We start from the raw sequence: 16,135 nt of genomic DNA on the forward strand, positions 1-16,135 counted from the left end.
GGTTGAGCAGCCAAGCGTTGCCGGAGGGGAAGGGCAGCAGAGGACAGCCCTGGCGAGGTAGTGCAGACAGAGCATTAGCAATAAGCAGGGAAAGTTAATCCCTGGCCCCAGTGTGCTCCTAATGGGAGTTAACACAACTCTGCAGCTGGAGCCAGGCACTGCTGTTCAGAGCCTCCGGGGCTGGGCACTCGGCACAGTGCAGGCAGGCGGTGGCAGAAGTACAGGCAGAGCTTCTCAGCTGCCCAAGGAGAGGGAGGTGTGTGCCCAGGCTGGGGAGCTGCTGGAGTTTGCGGGAGGAAGGGGCAATAGCCCTGCTCTGGTGGGGGCAAGCAGAGCCCAGGGCTGGCATAACCACCCTTGGCTAGAGAGGCTTACTGGGACATGTGGTGTTCGAGCTGCCTGAGGAAGGGGGTTAAAAAAAAAAGAGATGCAGTCAAGCAGTTTCATAGGGAGCATTCCCCTCCTTTAATCCTCTCACCACAACACAGCAGAAAAGCAGCCGCAGGGGTTCATGCTGCGCTGGATGCCCATGTGGGGTGCAACCCCTGCACCACAGAGCCAGGCACGCCCTTCATCCCACACTGTAGCCACGTGGACTGGGGTGCCAGGCTGCTCCCACTACTCCAACCACTCTCCTTCCAGATGAGCCCATCTACCCTCTGGCTGCACATTGGAAGAAGTGCCAGCAGCTGTGGACTTTTTCCTGCTCAGGCTAAATCTGCTCCCCTGGGCTCCAGGATACAACATAGGGCCATATACCATGGGGTCATATACAAGACAAGGAAGCAGTACCCACCACTGGCTGGGGCAGTGAGTGGGGTGGAATGCATGACATGGCTCCAGGGAGTGGCCCCAGGGGCTCTTATCTATGTGGAGAGCAAGCCAGGGCTGGATCAGAGCACTGGGAGGAAGCATAGCAGCACCAGCAGCACAGCTGAAGCACTCACCACACACCTGACCTGGCAAGAAACCAATACGGCTGGGGGGTTAGTTGTCAACACGGAGGCTCTGAAATGATTTATTGCAAAGGGTTTCTGCGGGTAACGCAGGGAAGGAGCACAGTCCTTTTTGGCAGGGGCCTCTCTACTCCTCGCCCTCCTCTTCGTCCTCATAGGAGTCCAGGCCCACCTCCTCGTAATCCTTCTCCAGAGCGGCCATGTCTTCCCGTGCCTCAGAGAACTCCCCTTCCTCCATGCCCTCACCCACGTACCAGTGCACAAAGGCTCGCTTGGCGTACATCAGGTCAAACTTGTGATCCAGGCGAGCCCAGGCCTCGGCGATGGCTGTGGTGTTGCTCAGCATGCAGACGGCACGCTGCACCTTGGCCAGGTCCCCCCCCGGCACCACTGTGGGTGGCTGGTAGTTGATGCCCACCTTGAAGCCCGTGGGGCACCAGTCCACAAACTGGATGCTGCGCTTGGTCTTGATGGTGGCGATGGCAGCATTGACATCCTTGGGCACCACGTCCCCGCGGTACAGCAGGCAGCAGGCCATGTACTTGCCGTGGCGAGGGTCACACTTCACCATCTGGTTGGCCGGCTCAAAGCAAGAGTTGGTGATCTCGGCCACTGACAGCTGCTCATGATAGGCCTTCTCTGCAGAGATGACAGGGGCATAGGTGGCCAAGGGGAAGTGGATGCGAGGGTAGGGCACCAGGTTGGTCTGGAACTCAGTCAGGTCGACATTCAGGGCCCCGTCAAACCGCAGTGATGCCGTGATGGATGAGACAATCTGGCTGATGAGGCGGTTGAGGTTGGTGTAGGTTGGGCGCTCGATGTCCAAGTTCCTGCGACAGATGTCATAGATCGCCTCGTTGTCCACCATGAAAGCACAGTCTGAGTGCTCCAGGGTGGTGTGTGTGGTGAGGATGGAGTTGTAGGGCTCCACCACAGCAGTGGAGACCTGTGGTGCAGGGTAGATGGAGAACTCCAGCTTGGACTTCTTGCCGTAGTCAACGGAGAGTCGCTCCATCAACAGGGAGGTGAAGCCCGAGCCAGTGCCGCCTCCAAAGCTGTGAAACACGAGGAAGCCCTGGAGTCCTGTGCACTGGTCAGCCTGTGGAGAGAGATACACAAGATTGCTCTGAGATGCATTTCCTTGTAACATCTGACTGTTCAAAAGTCCTTCAGGACCTGGTCCATCCCTGCCATGGGCAGCTGCAGAGCCCTCCTGGGGCGCAGCAGGGCTTGCAGTGTGTTCTGATCCCCTGCAGGATGCTGGAGCCCAGCCCAGGGGGACACGTCCCCCATTTGCGGTCACCTACCAGCTTCCGGATCCTGTCCAGCACTTGATCGATGATCTCTTTTCCAATGGTGTAGTGCCCGCGGGCGTAGTTGTTGGCAGCATCCTCCTTGCCAGTGATCAGCTGCTCAGGGTGGAAGAGCTGGCGGTAGATTCCAGCCCGAACCTCATCTAGGAGAGAGCAGAGGGTTGAGTCTGGCACAGGCTGTTGGTTTGAGCCAACCACCAAGCGGGTTTGAGCACCCATCCCTCGCCCTCCTCCCAGCTCTGCCTGCCTCGGACACAGCCAAGGACCCACACGTCAGCAGGGCCGCCACTAGCATCAGGTTTCTCTGGCAGAAGGAGGTGGCTGACACCTCCCTTCACAGGAGCTCAGCTTCTACCACCCATCGGAGCTGCCTGTCCACAGGTGCGGCAGCACAGCGGCAGCTGCTGTGCAGGTTGGGCCGGTTTCTTTCTGTGCACATGTGGTGTCAGAGACTACCAGCACTGCTGCCTCTAGGACACTTCAGGAACAAAAGCTGGTGCTGGTTTTGTGGCTTCTCCTGAGGAAAGGAGAGCCCTCAGGTTGAACCTGATTGCAGGATACTGCCAGCAGACCACGAGCACCAGCTGCTTGCTACCCCACCAGGGGCATACCCCAGGCTGTGCAAACTCCAGCACTCACCAATCACAGTGGGCTCCAGGTCCACGAAGATGGCCCGTGGGACATGCTTCCCAGCTCCGGTCTCACAGAAGAAGGTGGTGAAAGAGTCATCGCCTCCACCAATGGTCTTGTCGCTGGGCATCTGCCCGTCGGGCTGGATGCCGTGCTCCAGGCAGTACAGCTCCCAGCAGGTGTTGCCCATCTGGACACCAGCCTGACCGACATGGACGGAGATGCACTCGCGCTGGGGAGGGGGAAGCAGGGTCAGATCCTGGCCTGGCCACTGCTCTGGCCAGTGGCCCCAGGGAGTACATTTTCCTTTGGGTGGCCTCCTGTGTGCCCCTGAGGGGCCCCACACGGCTGTCATTGCCCTTGGCCATGCACAGGCACTGTGCCAGGTTGGGAGGCAGCTCTGGCATCCCTCCTGCCAGCCCCTGCTGAGGGCCACCAGTCCCATGGACCCTGGTCCTTCAGCAGTGTGGGGAGCAGACCCTGGCCCAGCTCCCCTGCCCCAGCCATGCTGACAGGCTCTCTGGCAGCCTCAGCCCCTACCCCATGCCACAGCACCCCAGAAAGGTGCTGAGCTGATGGAGGTACATACTTAACTCATGAGGTGCAGCCAGCCCAGGGGAACCCCCATGCTTGCTGCTCTAGAGCCAGACTCCTCCTGGAGTGAGGGGCTCTGGGGATGCAGGGGCAGTGGGTGGCAGCCAGGGGAGGGCTGGTGGTGAAGCCCAGCACTCTCTGAGGCAGCACAGAGACTTCCTGGGCTATGCAGTCCCAAACCCGTGCTGCAAAACCCGTGCAGACAGAAGTGCTAGGGAATGGGCTTTGAGCTAGACGTGTGCCTTCTGCACTCCCATCCCACAGCTGCAGGCCTGCTCCACTAACCCCAGTATGCCTTCTCTGCTAGCCCCAGCATACTTGGTCCCCTAGCCCTGGCATCCCTCTTCTGCTATCCCTAGCATCCCTCCTCCATTAGCCCCAGCATCCTTGGTCCCTTATCCCTGGCATCCCCCCCTCCACTAGCCCCAGCACCTCCACGCTGCTGCTTCCAGCCTCCCTGCTCCATTAGTCCCGGCCTCCCTAGTCCCCCGGGCAGGAAACCACAACTCAGCCTAGGGGTCCCCAGGGCTCTTTGCTGCCGCGTTCCCCGACCGCACAGTGCTCTGAGCAGCGATGGGGACCGTGCCCTGCTCCAGCGCCGGGGGGATGGCGGTGGGGGGAGCACAAGGACTCCTGCCTCCTCCGGGAGTGCCCGGGCAGCCTCAGCCCAACGGGGGGAAAGGGCTGCCCGAGGCAGGGTCTCCGGCGGAGCCCGGTCGGTGCTGCGGCGGGCGGGCGGGCGCTGCGCCTCCTGGCACGGCCTCGTCCCCCTCCCGAGCCGCTAAATATAGCCCCGGCCCCAGGCGAGGGCAGCGGCCACGGCCCGGTTTGGACAGCGGCCCCGGCCCGCTCCGCCGCTGCGGAGACCCCCCGCGGGACGGGACGGGACCCCCACGCCCGCTTTCCGCCGCCAGCCCCGACGGGGCGCCCGCTGCCGCGGGGGGAGCCCCGCCGAGGTCCAGCTCTGGCCCCCGGTGCCCGGCTGACGCCTCCACCCCGGGCAGCTGTCCACGTCCGTCCGGGACGGGCACCGTTCCCCACCGGAGGGGTCACTCCCCTCCATCCCCAGCACCCCCGCTCCGCGCTGCGGAGACGGGGAGACCCAGGCGCCCCCGTGGCGGCGTCGGGGAGATCGGGGAGCGGGCAGAAGCGGCGGGGGCGGGGGGGGCATGGCTGTCCCCGGGCAGGGGCCGGTGGGGCTGCCCAAGGTCACGGCGAGGAAGAAGGGGGCGCGTCGCTGTGGCTCCGCCGTCCCGGTGGCCCGGAGCGGCTGCCGGGACCCTCCCCACCGCCGTGCCCGCCGTGCGCCCCACCGCCCCGTACTCACCATGCTGCGGCTGGGGGTCCGGGCTCTCCCGGCGGTTCGGTGCGGCGGAGCTCGGCGCGGAGCTGCGGCTGCTGCAATCCCCACCGCAGCGCCCTCTTATAGGTGGGAGGGGCCTATTACCGTCACGCCCCTTCATTTGGGTACATTTGCATGCGGGGCGGGAGTACCCACTTCGGGGGCAGCGGGAGCTTGCTTGGGTCCCTCTCGGCTGCAGAGGGACCCCAGGGTGCAGGGGGCCGGGGCTGCCCTTCCTCCTCTGCTGGGAGGGAAGCCGGAGGCGTCGAGGCAGGCTGTGGGTAGGGGGTCTGGGCGCCAGCCCCCGGGGATTACGGGTGGTGGTCAGCCACCAGGATGGGGAGCCGGGGCAGGTACAGCAGCCCCTGCCCTGCTCTGCCACGAGCTGCCCCGCACTGCAGGGTCCCGGGGAACTAGGGACACCCCGAGGCCACCTGGGCCTCTAGAGTAGAAGAAAGGAGGGGAAACACATTAGAGAAACAAGTCAGGCTCTGCAGATCAGGGTGCCTTCAAACCTCCCTCTGCCATTAACTGTTTGTACACCTCTGGCCAAGGGCTGTCCTTCCTTCCCGGTGGTGACAGGCAGGCAGTTCCCTACCTCCATGAGACTGAAGGTCTGCATGACAAATCTGGGCTGGGAGGCTGGCCCAGATGCGCAAAAAAAAAAAAAAAAGTCATTGCAGCCAGTTTGCTCTTAATGACTTGTGACTACCCTCAGAGAAGCCCCTCCATGCGAACACTGGCTAGCACAGCCTTCCCTGCTGGGGCCAGGGCTGGTCCTGCTGCTGAGGATGTGGGAACCACCAGCCTGGCTGCTGGTTGGGGGAGAAGCAGAGTGCAGTGCCCCAGCCTTGCATGCTGTGTGCAGCAGGGAGAGGGCCTTGTCCTTGCTGCCAGGGCATGGGTTCACACAGTTATCCCTGCCCACGGGGATGGGGCTCTGCTGCCCAGGAGCATGCCAGGAGGCACTGCTGTGACCCTCTGCAGCAGTTCTGGATCAGAGATGCAGGATAATCTTTAAGAAAAGAGGAACAGGACACAGTTCCAACTCCTACATGTTTTTGGCAGCAGTCAGGTGTCTCTGTAGTGGGATCAGAGCAGTGCCCAGGATGAGGGGCAGCAACTCCTGCCCTGGCACAGCAGCAGGCACAGCTCAGTCTGAGCCTGGGGCTCTGGTCATGGGCATGGGGAAGAGTGCCAGGAGCCCTGTGCAGTGGGATGAGCACCTGGCTGTGCTCCAGGAATCGGTACAGCCCAGTGCTGGCTCATACTTTCCCCTCCAGCTGACATGGGTGCATGCCGGGAGGAGGAGGGCAGGGGAGGACAGTGCCTATGGGTCAATATAGCTGGAGCATTAGTGGTAAGCAGGGAAAATTAATCTCTGGACCCAGCGTGCTGGATAATGGGTAACAGAAAACTCCCCTTTGCAGGTGGAGCCAGGAGCTGATGTTCAGGCTCCTGACCGCAGGGCAGAGAGAGCAGTCAGCACAGGGCCAACAGAAGATGAGCTAGGGCAGGAAAAGTGGGGCCACGTACCCCAGGGGGATGGCACAGACAGGTGGGGAGTGGGCAGATGTACTCTCAGATGGACAACCCCATGCCTGAGCTAGGTGTTTCTCCCACCACATCACCAGGACTACTCCGCATCCCTTGGATAGACATGCTTGGGCACTTCCCCAGAGCATGCCATGTGTCCTGGCCATAGTCCCCCGCTATGGAGCTCTTACCTGTGTGGAGAGCAAGCCAGAGCTAGATCAGAGCACTGGGAGGAAGCATAGCAGCACCAGCAGCACAGCTGAAGCACTCACCACACACCTGACCTGGCAAGAAACCAATACGGCTGGGGGGTTAGTTGTCAACACGGAGGCTCTGAAATGATTTATTGCAAAGGGTTTCTGCGGGTAACGCAGGGAAGGAGCACAGTCCTTTTTGGCAGGGGCCTCTCTACTCCTCGCCCTCCTCTTCGTCCTCATAGGAGTCCAGGCCCACCTCCTCGTAATCCTTCTCCAGAGCGGCCATGTCTTCCCGTGCCTCAGAGAACTCCCCTTCCTCCATGCCCTCACCCACGTACCAGTGCACAAAGGCTCGCTTGGCGTACATCAGGTCAAACTTGTGATCCAGGCGAGCCCAGGCCTCGGCGATGGCTGTGGTGTTGCTCAGCATGCAGACGGCACGCTGCACCTTGGCCAGGTCCCCCCCCGGCACCACTGTGGGTGGCTGGTAGTTGATGCCCACCTTGAAGCCCGTGGGGCACCAGTCCACAAACTGGATGCTGCGCTTGGTCTTGATGGTGGCGATGGCAGCATTGACATCCTTGGGCACCACGTCCCCGCGGTACAGCAGGCAGCAGGCCATGTACTTGCCGTGGCGAGGGTCACACTTCACCATCTGGTTGGCCGGCTCAAAGCAGGAGTTGGTGATCTCGGCCACTGACAGCTGCTCATGATAAGCTCTCTCGGCTGAAACCACAGGGGCATAGGTGGCCAAGGGGAAGTGGATGCGAGGGTAGGGCACCAGGTTGGTCTGGAACTCAGTCAGGTCGACATTCAGGGCCCCGTCAAACCGCAGTGATGCCGTGATGGATGAGACAACCTGGCTGATGAGGCGGTTGAGGTTGGTGTAGGTTGGGCGCTCGATGTCCAAGTTCCTGCGACAGATGTCATAGATCGCCTCGTTGTCCACCATGAAAGCACAGTCTGAATGCTCCAGTGTGCTGTGTGTGGTGAGGATGGAGTTGTAGGGCTCCACCACAGCAGTGGAGACCTGTGGTGCAGGGTAGATGGAGAACTCCAGCTTGGACTTCTTGCCATAGTCAACGGAGAGTCGCTCCATCAACAGGGAGGTGAAGCCAGAGCCAGTGCCGCCTCCAAAACTACGAAACACGAGGAAGCCCTGGAGTCCTGTGCACTGGTCAGCCTGCACAGAGAGAACCAAGTAAGCTTCCTCCAAGCACTGACTTTGCCGGAGGGAAGTTTCACACTTTTGCTTGGGCAGCCACAGATCTCTCCCAGGTCACCCCATCCTCCCACCCCAGAAGGATGCTGGAGCCCAACCCAGGGGGACAGGTCCCCCATCTGCGGTCACCTACCAGCTTCCGGATCCTGTCCAGCACTTGGTCGATGATCTCTTTGCCAATGGTGTAGTGCCCGCGGGCGTAGTTATTGGCAGCATCCTCCTTGCCAGTGATCATCTGCTCAGGGTGGAAGAGCTGGCGGTAGACTCCTCCCCGAACTTCGTCTAGAAGAGGTTATCACAGTGTCAGAGATATTTTAACTGGCTTCTCCTGAGGAAAGGTGGCTGGGACCACCCTAGGGAGTGTCCTGCAGTGATCCCAGAGATAGTGACTACCATTGCTGCACAGCTGAGGGCACTCACCAATCACAGTGGGCTCCAGGTCCACGAAGATGGCCCGTGGGACATGCTTCCCAGCCCCGGTCTCACAGAAGAAGGTGGTGAAAGAGTCATCGCCTCCACCAATGGTCTTGTCGCTGGGCATCTGCCCGTCGGGCTGGATGCCGTGCTCCAGGCAGTACAGCTCCCAGCAGGTGTTGCCCATCTGGACACCAGCCTGACCGACATGGACGGAGATGCACTCGCGCTGGGGAGGGGGAAGCAGGGTCAGATCCTGGCCAGGACCACAAATGCAATCGCTGCAGGCAGTGAGGTGCATGGTCCAGCCAGGGCAGCCCAGGCCCTCAGCAGTCTGTGCAAGACACACTGTTCTATAGCATGGGTGCCTTTTGTTCATCCCAGTCTGTTGCCCTCTCCCAGATATGATGCTTTGCCTCCCACCACTGCACTGTCCATCTCAGGGACCCAGGGAAATGAAGACCCATCGGCTGGAGCCAGGGACACCCTGCCAGCACATTCCCTGGAGTGCCCCCACCCGCAGCCCTAGGAAGCACCTAGGGTGAGCACCTTCCCCATTGCCCAAACACCCGCTTGGCTTAAGCGCTGGAGCCCTGCAGCAGCTGGCATGGCCCCTTGTTTCTACTCCAACAACAGGGCTGCGGGATGAGGTGACAGAGCATCACCCAGGTGCTGGGAGCTGAGGAGGTGACAGCACTGAGGATGGGTGCCCAGCAAGGGAGGGGATTTGCAGCAGTGAATGGTTGCCGTGCTCTGGGGCTTGGCTTCTCTGGCTTTGGAGAAGGAAGAAGCATTAGCTGCACTTCTTAACTGAACTGAAAGGCTGAGGTGGGAGAGTCCCCTACCTCAGGGCTTTAGGGGCAGCCTTGTGTCCCTCAGGAAAGGCAAAGCTGAGGTGGGCTCTGCAGCCTTGCTCCCTCCAGGTAAGGCATCACAGAGGCTGCAGCCCTCTCAGGAATAATCAAAATATTCACTGCCTCAGCCCTGCTGTTGTCAAGGACTTGGATGCATCATCAGGCACAACTGAGGCAGAGGAGCACCCAAACCAAACCGGATTTCCAGAGCCTTGGGTGCCCCGCTGTGAGTCAGCTGGAAGGGAGATGGTGGAGCCAGCCATTTTGTGCTTAGGAGCACAGCAGCGATTGCCATCTGAGGAAGTTGCACAGGTCGCAGCAAGTCCTGGCTCTGTGCATTAGGGTGCTTTCAGTGCTGTATTTCAGAGACAGCAGTGACAGCGAGGGATGACAGAAAAATAAGCTCTTGAAACCCACGTTGAGAGCCAGAAGTCCATCTCCCCACCTTTCCTGCTGAGGTGCAAACAGCAGGAAAGTGACACTCCCCCTTAGCCCTCCTAGTACGTCCATAAAGGTTTTGTAACAGAAGGAGCCAACAGTAGGTCCTGAGGAAACTCCAGGATCCTCAGCAGAAGTGCACAGCACACACTGATGCAGCTGCAAGCACCTCTGGATGGCAACAAGAAAGAAGAGATGAGAAAGGACTCCTCCCTGGCCAAGGGCCTTGCAAATCAGCATGAGGGGCAGAGGGTTATGCTGGTCACTGCATTTCATCCCACCAACATGCAGCAGCCAGGACTGGCTTTGTGGGACCCAGCGCTGACAGTAGGCTGGGCAGAGCCCAGCAGCGCCCTGGACACAGCCGCGCTGGTCACCAGCCAGCAGACTCTGCCTTCTTCACGGCAAGGTCTGGCTCAGGAAGGACAGGAAGCGTGGTCCCCTGGGGCAGCAGGCAGGGTGCCCGGGCACCCTGGGGCTGGGATGCTCTCCGGCTGCACCGGAGAGCTCAGGAGCCAGAGCAGGACCACGGCGGCAGGGCAGCCCGGAGGCTCACCCACAGCGATGCCCACCCGTGAGTTGGCCCCTGGCAGCCGAGGTGCAGGGCAGCAGGTGAAGCCACAGCTTGCTCCCGAAGCTCAGCTGTGGATCTGCAGCGTGGGGGGCTGGCAGAGTGGGTGCGCTCGCCCTAGCTAGAGATGTTACCACGGCAGATGGGCAGGAACCGTGGCTATTGAAAGGGAGGAGAGGTGAGAGGGTCAGTCTAAAGGCCAGTCTCCGCACACGGCGGGTGGCCTCCTTGCCTCGGACGTGTCAGATGGGTGCAAGGGGATGCTCAAAGGCGGGAGGCTGCCGAGCGCCTGGGAGGGAGCAGCTCAGAAAAGGCTGAAGCCGGGCAGAGGCAGGGCAAGCACAGGGGATACTCCCACCGCCAGCTGCCCGCACCTCCGGGCTCCCAGGGGCGGCCCCGTGAAGCTCTGGGGGTGGCAGCCTGCTCCGGGGGGGGAGGTGGTGGGGTGCGGGGTGCCCCGCCGGGGCCCCCCCCACTCCCGGGAGCGCCCCGCGGGACCGGAGGGAGGGGGCAGCCCGGGGCCGGCACTCACCATGATGCCGCCGCCGCACGACCTGCCTCTGCCCGCGCTGCCGCAGCTCCGCACGCCCGGACGGCCGCGCCGCCGCCGCCTTATACCGGGGGCGGCACCCGGGTGAGCCGCCCCGCCCGAAGCTGTTCCGTGCCTCTGCACACATCTACGTGCATTGCGCATATTTGCATACATTTGCGTAAATGAGGCTGCGCTGCCCGGCAGCCGGCTGGGTGCATCGGAGGAGCCAGTGCGGATCAGCATCCCCCGGGCCCCGCCGCTCCCTGCCTCGCAGAGGCCACGGGAGACCCGGGCGTCCTCTCGAGGGAAGGGCATGGGGGCATAAAGGTTGGTCTTGCCACGCTTGCCTGTCTTGGCAGAGGGGCTTCTGCTGAGGAGCAGAGATGCCGCGTCCTTGCTGGGTGTCCTGCTGGTGCAAGGCACCATCCAGGCATCACCCGGGACAGACTTAGGCTGCTGAAGAGGGGAAGTCAGCAGAGAACCCGGCCCATGTCTTCCCTCCCGGTGGGCGGAGATGCAGATGTAAACCCTGAGCAAGCACGGAGCTGAGTCTCTGCCAGCCATCCAAGACCCCCCAAGGAACACCCAGGAAAATTTCTGGAGAAAATGCGGGCAAAGAAAAGACTTCAGAGACAAGCACAAGCTTTCCCGGCCTCTTTGGAGATCAGTGAGGAAAAGCAGGAAAACTCTGTCCTGTCCTTTGCCAGAAGCCCTTCAAGGACAGTTGTGCCCCATGATGGTGTCTGAAAGCCCTGCCTGCCAATGGGTTCTTCAACCTGGTTCTGCTTTACCTCCATGGTTTTGATCTGATTTCACAAAGCATTATGAAATGTCTAGGGAGAGGGTGGGGAAAGCTTGGAGCACCTCGAAGGGGAGTTATTGGAGTCTCTTTGTGGTCACTTCACTGATGTCTGGCTTTGCTAGATGAATAACATGTCCATCCTTTCCTCTCCCCTCCAAAATCCTCACAGCATCCATCGCCATGCAGAACCAGCCCTGCCTCTGCCTGAGCCCTCCAACTTAATGAGTTTTCACTGAAAGGTGCTGTCATCTCTCAGCTCTCTCCAAAAGTTGAAAGCTGGACATAAATTATCCACCAGTGACGGCCTTCCTTTGTGGCTGAGTCACCTGGAAAGTGTCACCTTCACTGATGAAGATGTGTAAAGTGACTGAAAGCAATGGTACTGCTGTGAAGCCTGTGCCGGTGTCTAAGCAACACATTTTGAGACCTGCAGAAATGGCTGAGCCAAATGATCAGAGTGGCTTTAATCAAGCTGGTGGGAAAAGGTTTTTTTCCACAGAGATGCCCCAGGTTGTGAGCGAACCTGGACAGGATGCTGTGGTGACTAGATAACTCTGCAAATGCCTAAACTCCTCCCTGTGGTATAAATTTCCTTTGAGTGACCTCAGAGATCACAGGATAACACAGACCATGCTGATGCAGACAGTCCATGAGAGTGAGAGAATAATTGGTAGCACTGAGGCATCAAAATTTGAGCCCTGGAAGTTAACTGGCGTGAATAGGATTGGTGTGAAGGGGATCATCTTTCCCCATGAAAATCTTTGCCAGGCTGCTTGCTGAAATGCATGCTGGATGCCAAAGCATCACTTCTGACTTTGTGCCTCCAAGCACCCTCCTTACTTGCATGGTGCCAATTAATTCTGGGGCATTTGTAGCATGAATGCTTTGCAGCAGTGGTTGGAAGCACAAGCATCAGAGCTGGGCAGTGAGCAGCATTTCAGGCAGCCGCACAAGGCTTGCGTGGTTCACCCAACTTCGGAAGACTTGTATGACAATCTGGTGGCACCTCAGGGTGTAAAATGATGTGATATTTCTGCAACAGATGCCTGAATCTGTTTATATACCATTCTGGTAGAGAACTGAGTGTGAAATGTCCCTGATTCATTATTGCTGCAAATGCATGCTCACAGTGAAAATAACAATTCAGATGCTGTTATGTTGAATGAGCAGCAGCAATGACTGGCAGGAGAGCCATGAGTCATTCTGAGCTACGCATCTCCATGTACCTCTGATCTGAAAAGCCCAAACAGATGTCTAAGCTTTTCTGAAATGCTTAAGAACAGCTGGCTAAATCCAGGGAGCACCAATGGCCTGTGTCTTGTCAGTGCCTAACTGCTCAGCAGCCTGCCAGATGCCAGTAGCAGCAGCCTGCAAGCACACAGCAGAGGCTGAGATCACTCTAGCTGGAAGATTTGTCCTGAGGTGACCCCTCTCTCAGAGATGCTACCCATATGTCTAAGAAGACCCTGCAAATGTTTTCAGACCACATCAGAAATCACTAAGTTGCAAGAATTGCTTGGGAGACATTTTTGCCATTGCTCAGAACAAAGTTGCACCCTGCATCAGCACCCAGAGAGGTATAAAAAGCAAACAAGGCAAAATTTTAGGCTAGTGAAGTCAGAATTCAACCACCTCTTGGTGGAAGAATAGGAAAAACAGACTGAAGATATCCCAGGGGCAGAGGTACCTGTGGTGTTGCACGCTGCCAGCTCTCAGACACGCGTGTGAGGACGGGGAGGCAGCACAATGTATTGCAGGTATGCAATGCATCCATCAAGAGCAGACACTTGCACTAAAAAGCTTTTCATTACAAATTATTATGAAAGTTTGGTTGTTTTGGTTTTGGGTTTTTTTAGTGTCCAATAAACTTCTCACCAGAGGAAAGGTGTTGCTGTTGGTACAGGAACCACTGTCAGCAGAGCTTGCAGTTACCCAAACAAAGCCCCTCAGACAGCTGACTTCCAGAAATAAGTTAAGGTCCGTCTCACCTAAAACCACCCAGAGCTAAAACTGGGGAGGAGATGCCCTGTTCAGAGTCCAGCCTGGTATACCCCATCCACACCCCGGTCCCATCCCCCCACCTTCACTGAGGAAAGCCTGTACTACTGTTCCCACCTTTCAGATCTCAGCCTCGCCCAGGCTGTTCCAGGCAGAGCCAACAGTGTGACAGGTCCCTTGGGGGACACAGCTCTCTTTGGAAAGTAGAAGATACCATAGCTGTGCTCTGGATTCAGGGAGGAAGCCCCGTGCCTCCCACTTCAAGCCTGGCTTGGAGGGGCAGAAGGCAAGCAATGGATGATGAGGTGTGCTTCAGGAACAGGACTCCTGTCTGTGTCTTTAACCACAGACAGGAGCTTCCCAAAGTGCTTGCATCTGTGACTGCCCTGCTTACCCTTCACTCCTTCCTTGCACAGTTGCTCTGCCCATAATCGTCTTAGCAGCATGATTCAGCAAGGAGGTGGAGGAGCCCGGATATACCTCCAGCCTGTCAGTCCTCTCTGCGGTTTGCTCTCCAGCAGCGGCTGCACTGGATGATACAGCAGCAGCCTGATCCCAGGAGCAACTGGGCATGAGGGAGCTCCTTCAGCTCTCACGGCTCCCAGAGCCCCGTATGGCCAAGCACTTCCTCCTGCTTGGCCGAGGACTCAGGCAGCAAACCCAGCTGCTGGGCTGGTAAGCCCGGAGAACCAGCAGTGCTCTGCTGCTGGGTGAGTTGTGATCACAACCTTCTCAAAGCAGAAAGGCAGCTCTGTGTTAACACAGGGCAGACAACAGTGAGTGGTGAAACTAATGAGTCTGTTGAAAGCATGGGGCTTGACTGTATCTTGCAGATGTGAGTTTAAGTAAGTCCCGTGTGATGCTCGACTGCTCCAGCAGTATCCCAGCGAGCCATTGTGCAGGGTGCCTAAAGCATAGCTTGCTTCTGATGATGGCCCAGCAGTGCACGTCTGATTGCTGCTGCAGTTCCAGCATGTCATCATCTGGGACATACTTTGCAACCCTGAAATGTTCTAGCACAGCATGAAGATGGGCAGGAAATGCTCCCTTTGCCATTCCTTAAGATATGCATGTCTTGTTAAGGCCAGGAAGGGCCCTCTGGGCACACCTCACTCACCCTTCGACTGGAGTAGATAGAGATGGTCCAGAGATGAGACACCATAGGCTGCAGTGAAAAGTTGAGAGAAGCAGAGACTCAATAAAGCTCTTAAAATATATTTAAGACAGATGTGGATAGGAAGGGGATTAACTCTTCTGCATGCTCAGAGCAAGAAGATGCAAGTTTAAGACTTGCTAGCAGTAAGGGTACTGGAGCAAGATTGCCTCAGGGTCAAGGGATCTTCACCAGTGGAAGAATAACCCAAGTGTGGTATTTATTGATGGGATTCAGGTCACAGTAGTGATCTGACAGAAGTCCTCTCTGCTAGAGCTGAGCAACAACAGCGTAATTGCTGTTTCGGATAAAATGAAGTAAATTGTGCAACGCCTGCTGCATTGCCTGGAGCGTGTGCTGCGTTACAGGAAAAATAAAGCTAATTCCAGATCTCACTACAGTCCTAAGCCCTGAATCACTGGGCAGTGGCAAGAGCAGGGAGCCACTCCCAGGGACGCAGGCAGCCCCACGTGCATGCCGAGCCCCAGCCTGCAAGGCTAAAAGGGGCCGACAGACATGTTGGGACTAGCTCTTTTTCAGGCACAGCACCCCTGGGTGAGAAGCCTCCCTGGCTGCCAGTGTCACCACCTTTCTTCACATCCTGGGAAAAACAGCTACCCACCCACGGGAGCAAAATAAAACCACAGCTGGCTAATTGCAGTGACTTCATGTCAGGGCTCTGAGCATGCCTGGTGTGAACAAGATGCCTCCAGGCAGATGATGGAGGGGCTGAACCTGCTGAGTTGTCCCTGTGCTCACAGGGGATGCCAGCGTGCAGCTCAGGGGGGGCTGCATGGAGGAGCCAGCACTGCTTCTCCTCTCTTCCAGCAGCTCTCAGACCTGGGGGTGGCACGAGAAGCACAGAAACAGCTAGAAACAGCAATGCAATGAATTCTGCATGGCCGGGTGATGGTAGGAGCTCCTGGAGAGGCGCGGGTTACCCTGTCAGGCTGGAGGGGCTCTGCAAGCTCCAGGCAGGACCGTAGGCACGCTGATAAGTCAGTCTTCATGCCCAGTCCTTTAGGCCTTGCCATCTTAGAAGTTCTCAGGAATTGCAACAAAGCTGTGGTCAGCACTGTTGCAATGCTGCAGACCATGCTCGTGTGAGCTGGCAGTGATGGGGCAAGAGGCAGTGATCGCTTCATTGCTCTCAGGAGTGTGCATTTTGTCTGTGGGACCGTGGCTGAGCTCCGAGCCTCCAGGCAGCAGAGGAGACACGGCAGGTTCACGCCAGGCAGCTCTGCAGATGCACCCGCTCCTTTGAGGTAGAAAAACTACTAAAAAGTGGGAGAGTCCAATGTCCCCTGAGAAGACAAACAATTCCTGGTGCAGGAGCATCTCACCAACAGCTTTTCTCTGCCCCAGTCTTTGGGGAGCAGTTGAGCCTCCGATGGTTGGACAGATGTGTGCAATGGTTTTTGGGTTTTGGTTTTTTTTTTCACGAGAAAGTGGATTGTATAGAATACAAACAGCTTGCCAGCCTGAGGGAATGCTGAGAGCAGAGCTGGGCCTGGAGAAAATAGCCTGGAGTCTCAGGGATTGCTATGGAGTCATTAAAAGCGGAAAGGAGGTGCTGGCAGCTG

At 58.2% G+C, this 16,135-nt stretch overlaps 2 protein-coding genes across 2 annotated transcripts; both read right to left on the bottom strand.

Moving 5' to 3' along the window:
• Positions 1-436: 436 nt before the first annotated feature.
• Positions 437-4,925, bottom strand: LOC142057363 (tubulin alpha-5 chain). The gene is made up of 4 exons (XM_075093237.1): positions 4,821-4,925; positions 2,909-3,131; positions 2,264-2,412; positions 437-2,055 (listed from the first exon to the last, which is right to left on the bottom strand). Exons 1-4 carry the CDS (start codon positions 4,821-4,823, stop codon positions 1,084-1,086), a joined length of 1,347 nt encoding a protein of 448 aa, XP_074949338.1. The 5' UTR covers positions 4,824-4,925; the 3' UTR covers positions 437-1,083.
• A 1,758-nt stretch (positions 4,926-6,683) lies between these two features.
• Positions 6,684-10,776, bottom strand: LOC142057362 (tubulin alpha-5 chain-like). The gene is made up of 4 exons (XM_075093235.1): positions 10,600-10,776; positions 8,211-8,433; positions 7,924-8,072; positions 6,684-7,751 (listed from the first exon to the last, which is right to left on the bottom strand). The coding sequence occupies exons 1-4, from the start codon at positions 10,771-10,773 to the stop codon at positions 6,780-6,782; spliced, it is 1,518 nt and encodes a 505-aa protein (XP_074949336.1). The 5' UTR covers positions 10,774-10,776; the 3' UTR covers positions 6,684-6,779.
• Positions 10,777-16,135: the final 5,359 nt, after the last annotated feature.

Source organism: Phalacrocorax aristotelis, chromosome 5 (assembly GCF_949628215.1).
Source record: "Phalacrocorax aristotelis chromosome 5, bGulAri2.1, whole genome shotgun sequence".
NCBI classification, from domain to species: domain Eukaryota; kingdom Metazoa; phylum Chordata; class Aves; order Suliformes; family Phalacrocoracidae; genus Phalacrocorax; species Phalacrocorax aristotelis.

Bases quoted from the DNA above. Each gene is read 5' to 3' on its own strand.
- LOC142057363 (XM_075093237.1), bottom strand. The intron at 2,413-2,908 runs GTGAGTGCTGGA...GCTCTCTCCTAG, and splicing joins CCTGGAGCCCACTGTGATTG to ATGAGGTTCGGGCTGGAATC. The intron at 2,056-2,263 runs GTAGGTGACCGC...CTCTCTCCACAG, and splicing joins TGGACAGGATCCGGAAGCTG to GCTGACCAGTGCACAGGACT.
- LOC142057362 (XM_075093235.1), bottom strand. From the start codon at position 10,773: ATGTATGCAAATATGCGCAATGCACGTAGATGTGTGCAGAGGCACGGA. The intron at 8,434-10,599 runs GTGAGTGCCGGC...CCCCCTCCCCAG, and splicing joins CGTGCGGCGGCGGCATCATG to CGCGAGTGCATCTCCGTCCA. The intron at 8,073-8,210 runs GTGAGTGCCCTC...AACCTCTTCTAG, and splicing joins CCTGGAGCCCACTGTGATTG to ACGAAGTTCGGGGAGGAGTC.